General features: G+C 35.9%; 1 protein-coding gene across 1 annotated transcript; it reads right to left on the bottom strand.

Annotated features, from left to right (window-relative positions):
* Positions 4,035-6,131, bottom strand: LOC109228349. Its single transcript, XM_019393500.1, has 2 exons — positions 5,923-6,131; positions 4,035-4,324 (listed from the first exon to the last, which is right to left on the bottom strand). The coding sequence occupies exons 1-2, from the start codon at positions 6,119-6,121 to the stop codon at positions 4,089-4,091; spliced, it is 435 nt and encodes a 144-aa protein (XP_019249045.1). The 5' UTR covers positions 6,122-6,131; the 3' UTR covers positions 4,035-4,088.

Here is an 8,853-nt window from a genome sequence, read left to right as displayed (position 1 = left end):
GACCCAAAAGGTCATCACTTGTTTTTAAAATGAATTCTGCATTTCAAGGCCTTAAAAACCTCTTTTACCATCACCTTGATTTACGTGCGTAGTCCGGGCACGTAGCCGAAAAGCCTATATGTGAAAATATGTGAAAAATGATAAATTTTGACTATAAAATGAATTAATTTGACTTCGGTTAACCTTTTGGGTAAACGGACCCGGACCCGTGATTTGATGGTCCTGGAGGGTCCGTAGGAAAATATGGGACTTGGGTGTATGCCCGGAATCGAATTCCGAGGTCCCAAGCCCAAGAAATGAATTTTTAAAGAAAATTGTTTTCGGAGTTTAAAGGATTTGGAAATGAATTCCGATTAGAACATGTTGGTATCTGGCCCGTATTTTGGTTCCGGCGCCTGTACAGGTCTTATATGTGATTTAAGACAATTCTGTGAAGTTTGGTAAGAAACGGAATCCATTTGACGTGATTCGGACCTTAAATACAAATTTGATATTTAAAGAAGTTATGAGAAATTTTATTGATCTTGAGGCTAAATTCGATGTTCATGATGTTATTTTGGTGATTTGAGTACACGAATAAGTCCGTAGGATGTTTTTGAGGTTGGGTGTATATTTGGTCTGGAGCCCCGAGGGCCCGGGTGAGTTTTGGATAGGCCACGGGGTGCATTTTGAACTTAGAAAATTGCAGGTTTTTCAGCTGTGCATAGCAGGCCTGCAGGCTTCGCATGCTCGCAAATGCGATATCGCAAATGCGAGCGGCTTGTCGCAATTGCGAAAGAAGCCCAGGGCAGCTCCCTTTCGCAAATGCGAGATTTTCTTCGCAAATGCAAAGTTTCCCATTTGGCCAGTGATCGCAAATGCGACCTATGTGTCGCAAATGCGACATTGTTTTCGCATATGCAAAAGCCCAGCATTTCTGAAGGGTTCGCAAATGCGAGCCGTGATTCACATTTCCCAGCTTAGCAGAGGTCGGGGTTCACAATTGCGAACCCCTATTCGCAATTCTCACATCTGAGACCTGCAACTTTTATACTTAGCCTAATTTTTAACCCATTTTCATATCCTCTCAAAACATAAATACACTTAGGCGATTTTTCAAAGGTTTCTTCTTCTCCAAATCAATTGTAAGTCGTTTTTAACTAACTTTCTTCAATTCTTAACATCTTTTGGGTAGAACCTAGGTTTTTCAAAAAAATGGGGATTTGGACCTCGATTTGAGGTCCGATTTCAAAATAAATTATATATTTGAGTTCGTGGGGGAATGGTTGATTGGGTTTAGGTTCGAACCTCGGGTTTTGACCATGCGGGCCCGGTGGCAATTTTTGACTTTTTGGGTAAAACTTTGGAAAATTAAGTATCTTGTGACTAGATACGAACGAATTAGGGTGGAATCGAGGGGTAAAGGTATAGTTAAGGCGTAAATTGTGTTCGTGGCATCGAGGTAAGTGTTTGGTCTAACCTTAGCTTGAGGGATTAGGAGTTGAGTCCTATTTGCTATGTGGTAATTGTTGAGTACAACGTATAGGCATGGTGACGAGTACATATACGTTGGTGTCTAGCATGCCCGTGGGTCTTATATTGTGATTTTCATGATTTTGTTGTATCTTTCATGCCTTGGTGATGGTTTCTATATGTTGTGTAAAGTTTGTGGAAGGAATTGTGACCTATGAACATTGAGGAGCGTTGGCTCAAGTTGTGTAACGAATTCTGAAAGTGTAAGTGATAATTGAATCTCTAGAGCATTGGCTCGAGTTGTGAAGTGAATTGTGAAGTAAAAGTGAGAAAGAAAAGAAGTTATTATGTTGACACCCTTGTCGGGCTATTGTTGATTTATTGGTTATCTCCCTTGCTGGGATGTAGATATTATTGATGTTGTTCCCTTGCCGGGATTTATTTGTTGAATTGTTGTTCCCTTGCCGGGATCTTTATTGCAATTTCATTTATTTCCTTTCCCTATTGATTGTGATTGTTGTTTGGGTGAGGAAGAGAGTTAAAGCACGAAGGGTGATGCCGTGCATTGTTATTTTGTGAGGAAAGAGTATAAAGCACTATGGGTGATGTCGTGTATTATTATGAGGAAAGAGTGTAAAGCACGAAGGGTGATGACGTGTCGTACGATGTACCAATCCGCGCTGATTTTATTGATTATATGGTGAGGAAAGAGAGTAAAAGCACGAAGGGTGATGTCGTGCACACTTTTATTATATGATTGCTGGTGCGGACGAGAGTAAAAGCACGAAGGGTGATGCCGTGCATTTATTGATTTCTGATTCTTTGTTGATATCCGAGTTATGTTGTTTCTTTAGTTTATTTGATATCTTTCTATTCGGATTTGTTATCTCCCCCACAACATGCTCTCCCTCCCATTTTGACTGGTTATTTCTGTATTTCTTTTCCGCTGTATATATTTGAACTTCACAGGTTTATGTGGTAGTCTGGTCTAGCCTCGTCACTACCTCGCTGAGGTTAGGCTAGGCACTTACCAGCATATGGGGTCGGTTGTGCTGATGCTACACTCTGCACTCTTTTGTGCAGATCCCAGTGCTGTTGACTTCGGACCGTAGTTTGGAGGCCACCTTCAGTCCATGCGAAGATCCAAGGTAGACCTGCAGGTGTCCGCAGGCCCTGGCGTCTCCTCTATCCTTATTTTCTGTTTCATTTTCCATATATTCAGAAACAATGTATTGATATTTTCTTCAGACTTCCGCTTAAATTTGAATTTCTGCTGTTATCACGTTATCGCCTTATAATTGTTAAAAAGAAATAATTGGGTAATGAAGTAAGTAGTTAAAGGTTTGGCTTGCCTAGCTCACATTAGTAGGCGCCATCACGACTCCCGAAGGGGGAAATCTGGGTCGTGATACACTAGGTCTTGGCGCACACAGTGGTAGACTATTCTTTTGGGGTTGTATAACTATTTTTGTACATTGCTAATTATCACATGCTTTTTAACTTCAAATTTAGAAATTTCTGTACTTGTTTTTAGTAAAGTGAAAATGAGAACTTATTAATACTTCCGCGTTGGCTTGCCTGACAAGGGTGTTGGCGCCATCATGACCTATAATGGAATTGGGTCGTGACAACTATTCCATGTTTTCCGACATATTTGTTTCAGACTACCTAGAAATAATCGGAATGCAGGGGCGGCCAGATCCTAAAGCAAGTAAAGCACTTGGTTTAGGCCCCAAGAATTTAAGGCCCCAAAATTATTACTCGATTTGTTTATACTTAATATATTATTTATATGTTATTCCTGTGATTGATAAATTTATTTCTTTTTTGTCATATTTATTTTTAATAACTCAATTTCTTCCTCTAATTAATATAATCAAAATAGTTTTCTGTCAATTTTATTTTACGTTTTTACTGAATTATATTTCTTTATTCATTAGTTAGTCACATAACTATATCTAATAATGTAACTCATCATTTATTTTTCTCACATAAATTATATTCTTTTTGTCCCAATTTATATGAAAGTGTTTGACTTGACAAGGAGTTAATAAAATAAAGGAAGACTTTTGATACTTATGATCTAAAACAAATAATATCATAGAAACTTGTGTGGCTAGAAATTATCTCATCAAGGATAGAGAGAACATTAAAGTTGAATTATTACTAAATATAGAAAGGGGACTCACTAAAAAAAGGAGTCACATAAGTTGGGACGGAGGAAGTATATTTTCTGGGTTCTCTCATTTCAGTTGTGATGCAATAAACGCTAAATTCATTCAGTTTTTTTTGTATTTTATAAAACCAAATTCTCCTTTTTTTCTTTTCATTCCACATGCTCGTCTAATTTCCAAAAAACGATGCTCATGAATGCATACATACATACGCCTCTTACCAAGGCTTTGCTTTAGGCCTCGGAAGTTGTTTAGTCGCCCATATCGGAATGTAGTAAAAAAAAAGATTTTTAAACTACTTTCCGACTATTTTGGTAGTCAGAAAACGGTGTTTTCCTGGCAGTGATATAGCATGAGACCATAATTGTTTCATACTTGTTTTGGGGAGAAAAAAAACAAAACAAAACAAAACAAGAAAGAAGCAAATTCGATAATTCAAGAAATGAGGTTACATTGAATTTGTCATGGCAAAGCTTTTGAATATTTTTTCGGGCAATTTTCTTCACAACCTTGTTGTTGTAGCCAACATCCATCTGGTGCATCTCTACAACACCAGCAAACTCCACCTTTACAATTTCTCTTGATGCAGACATCAATGTTTATCTTCTCTCCTCCAAGGACTTTGCGACTTGTATCCACGGGCATCGCCATCGTCGTGGTTACGGGTTCGACAGAACTCAATAGCTTTGACCCAAACCCTAAATTTGTATTACAAAATTAAATTTAATATGTATAAATAATTTGTTCAGAACCAATAAAGTAAAAATTATGTTTATATCCCAATCAACCCTTTGGACTAATGTCCTTTCATTGTCTTTATATGCAAATCATTAATGTCATTGTGCTAGACTAAGGTACAATTTTTGGAGAACTTCATTTAAGTAAAACTTTTAACTTTTAAATGCACCAGAGAAGACTTCGGGCCACCTAAAAGATAACTAGCTAACTCTTGATTTGTTAAATTAGTAACGAAATAAGTTAATTTACCCTAAATAGATTTCAAATATCACTAGAAAATGGTATATAACATGAAACTGTAAAAGATGCTAATAGCGTTGATAAAATAAGATGGACATAAGATAATTAGAAATTCATTACTAAAAAGTCAGGAATTTTAACGACGAATAAATTATGTAGATAAATAACAAAATTCATCGCTAATCATATTTAGTGATGGATTGCCGATAGATTATCAAAATGTTCTATTAGCTATGAATAATTTAGTGATAAATTAACGACGAAGTTCATAACTAATTTCAGTTTTTTAATTGTGATTCTAGAGGGTATGAAGAGCCCAAGCCACATTTACCTTCAGTATCTTTTGAAAATATAAGAACTAAGTAAAAAAGAACGAAATATCCCATGTTTACGATTACAGTAGCCATAATCTGAGAATTTCAAACTAACGTATAGATACATGAGTTAGTACTCCTTGCTTAAATAGTAAATTTTAATTTTTTATAATAATTTTTAATCTATTTATTATTAATTTTAAATATTATGATATAACTAATTTAATTTTGCTTTAGCTTTGTATATTTTCTTTGCTTAGTTTTAGTTAAATCTTTGGTTGATCTCACTTAAAACTATTTTGTGGCCTAAATTAATTAAATTATTTAATAATTTTCTTTTTATCGGTCTTAAGCGCCGTGCTTCTACGTCTGTTTCATATGATTATGCAGAAACGATATGCATTTTAGAAATATCTCCTGTATTTTGTTTACTGATATTCTATACCCCCTCCGTGTCCATAATAGGTGCTTTTTTTGCCTTTTTCTTTGGTCCAAAATAAGTGTCCTTTATATAATCAAGAAAAAAAATATTCAAAATTTGCCCTTATTTACATATCTCAATGTATCAAGGTAACAATATGCAAATTTTAATTAAGGATAATCTAGTGAATATATAATTTTTTCTCTAGGAGTCCGTAATCTTCTTAAGGGCGGTGCCAAAGCCCAAACGCCAAAAAGTCACTTATTATGGACCGGATGGAGTGTTCGTTTATTTTTACTAATCTCTAGTGAAAATTACTGTAGACCAAATCTTCCTCAAATATTTATTCAAAAAGAATAATTAATTAACTTAATAGCCGCTCACACAACCACTTAAATTAATATATATATATNNNGGGGGGGGAAAGGGTATGGTCATTTTATGTGTGTTACCATCCACAAATATCAATTAGAACAAGAAAATAGCAAGTAAACCGTAAATCCAATCAGCTATTTGTGTAAAGATCCCTGTTAAAATTCCTTAAAGTCTAAACAAGCCAAAAGAGGTTTAAAAAAGAAGCTACCTTTGATTAAAGAATTATTGGGAGAATTATGCGAGCATTCCTTTCCACAGGATATGTAACATCCAGGATTTTGAAAACATGAAGGAATACAATCCCTAAAGCATTTTTGATCCAAATCACATGATACTTGTGAAGTAGAAATCAACATTAGCAATATTGCCATCAATGGCATAATATTGGCATCAATCTTCTTTCCCATTTCTGACTGATTTGTTTGTTCTCAGTTTATGTTCTTGTGGTTTGATATGATGGTTCTGCTTATATATATAGAGAGATATTATTGATATTGCTAATCTTGTATAATATTACTGCTATCCTATAATGTGGAATTTAAAGAATATAATTTAATCAGTTGCCATATTTGAAACAGCAAATCTGTTCTATATATGTTAATATATTAAATATTGCAAGATTGACATATATTTGTCTACAAAAGATAAGATTGAAACAAGTTAATGAGTCTTAACAAGCATGCATAATTAGCAAAGGAGGTCGAAGGCTTACAATATTAAAAGTACAAATTCAGGGATCTTTACACAAATAGTCGGATTTACTATTTATTTTCCTAGCTGCTGTGATTATCAATTTATTATACATAAAATATACATGAATTATGCATATATTATATATCCATGGCTTATTTTTAGCTTAAGCGATTGTATTAACGGTTATTAAGGTTAATTCTTCTTATTTAGCAAATAATGGATTTTCAACTTTCGAGAATGCAATGTGTAACAAATATGTCAAGATTAAAGGACTTCCATTAAAAATACTTGCTCGGACTTGCGGTAACATCTTATATAGTTTTATCCTACTAGGACCTAAGAAATATTAGAGCAGAAATTATAAATTTATACTATGAAGATTTTGTCGGAAAAAAATCGAAGAATCCAAAAAAAAAACCCGAGAAAACCGAAAGACCCGAAAAAAATCGTGATTGAAAAATTCGACTTTTGTTGGTTTGTTTGGTCTGTTGTCATGATCCTAAAACTGACCCGGTAGTGATGGCAGCTAATGTGAAACTAGGTCAGCCGACACAAACCCCAAAACCAACCAGAAATTCATAATAAGTCATTTCAAGCCATTAATTAGCTAAAATCCCACAATATAAGTTAAAATAAGCAGTGCGAAAATATAACACAAGCCCGACATCGGGGTGCCACTAGTCATGAGCAACTACAAACTCGTCTAGGAACAAGAAAGGACAACATAGTCTGAAAACAAAATACTACAATAGTCTGAATAAGATAGGAAGGAGAAGCACTGGGTTGCGAACGCCAAGCAGCTACCTAGTCAACTCCGGGGATCTGTTGGAAGACTGATCAGCACTCACTATCGCGTCCCGAGACTCCTAGAACTGCACACAAGGTGCAGGGAGTAATGTGAGTATGCTAACTCAGTAAGTAATAAAAGTAAAAGCAACAGAGCAGTAAGAAAATAGGTAATTTCACGTCATAGCACTACGGCAAAACAGTATACGCCCAAAACATGACAGTAAATCAATAAAACTCGTAAAAACAACTCAGTTTAGTAAAACCTTTTTAAAACATCTTTCAATAGTTTCAAACGAGTGATGAAAACAGTAAAAATGATAGAAACGTAAACAGCCCATTGGGCAAAACATGTACCATAACCGCCCCTTGGGCAAAGTAACAAGAGAACCAGCCCTCGGGCTACCTCAAAATCACTTATAATCAGCCCCCTGGGCAACAACATGAAACAACAACAGCCTCTCGGACAATATCACATCTCTCACACTGGGTACCCGTGCTCACTAGGGGTGTTCAGACTCCGGAGGGGCTCCTACACCCCAAGAGCTATCACAAGCCATCTTATGGCATAACAAATCAGGCCCTCGGCCTCTCATATATCACAAATCAGTACATATGCAGCGGCGAACAGCCCGATCCCATAATAATCCTCATAACACAGGCCCTCGGCCTCACTCAGTCAGAAACCTCTCAAGCCACCCGGGAAACAGTAAAAACATGATGCTCAACCCAAAATATCATTTAAAATATCAAAACGGAGTAAATACAGCTGAGTTATGAAAATAATAGAATACAACATGAGTGAGTACAAATATGAAGTCACAACAATGAGGAATAGTAGTAAAAAGCCCCTAAGGGTCCAAAACAGTTGGCACGAGGCCCAAATATGGCATTCAACCCAAAACATGATAATACTTTCTAAAACACAATGACATCAAATAGTTTTCAATCAAATACGCGACTTAACAGTCGTACGGGACGGACCAAGTCACAATCCCAACGGTGCATTGTTGGCCTAAGATCAGTTGAAGTTTTGAAGAATGACAAACGAACTCAGTGAAGGACCAGGTTTATCTAAGGAGACACAGTTGTTATGGCCCATACACATGAGATGCACGTGAAGAAGATAAGTCCTTGAGATCAAGCAGCAATATCTTGATGAATATCTTCTGAACTGATCGAAAAGATTGCATATAGGATAAGGAGTTGAAGTCTCCTTATGAAAATAGAATTACATCCGGATCAAGGATATGGATTAGGAGTTAGAGTTGTTCTTGGACTCGAATTGTCAAAGGATCCACAATTCGAGTTCTTATCAAACTCTGATTACTAACTCTATAAATATAACGATTGTTCTCTTTTACAGGTGATTGCACATAAGCTGAAGTTAAACCAAATTGAGAGCAAAAGAGCTAGGCTATTGTTGCAAGCAATTTGTGTGTGATACAAGTGTGCAAATCTGAAGCTACAAGAACTAAGTGTGAAGAACCAATTCCATTATGTTTTTCTTTATTTCTAGTTCAATTGTAGTAGGTGTTTTAACATTGTACCTTTCCAGCTTTCTTAGAAGCAATTGTATTAGGTGCTTTGAGTATTCAAGTAAGAGTTAACTTGGAAGTGTCGCAACAGTTGAGGCTGTGTGCTACACTGGGATTAGAGT

This window comes from Nicotiana attenuata, chromosome 6 (genome assembly GCF_001879085.1).
Source record: "Nicotiana attenuata strain UT chromosome 6, NIATTr2, whole genome shotgun sequence".
NCBI lineage: Eukaryota > Viridiplantae > Streptophyta > Magnoliopsida > Solanales > Solanaceae > Nicotiana > Nicotiana attenuata.
The sequence above is the reverse complement of the archived record's forward strand: the minus strand, read 5'-3'. Positions and strand labels throughout refer to the sequence as shown.

Bases quoted from the DNA above. Each gene is read 5' to 3' on its own strand.
- LOC109228349 (XM_019393500.1), bottom strand. From the start codon at position 6,121: ATGGGAAAGAAGATTGATGCCAATATTATGCCATTGATGGCAATATTG. The intron at 4,325-5,922 runs GTAGCTTCTTTT...ATACAAATTTAG, and splicing joins CAATAATTCTTTAATCAAAG to GGTTTGGGTCAAAGCTATTG.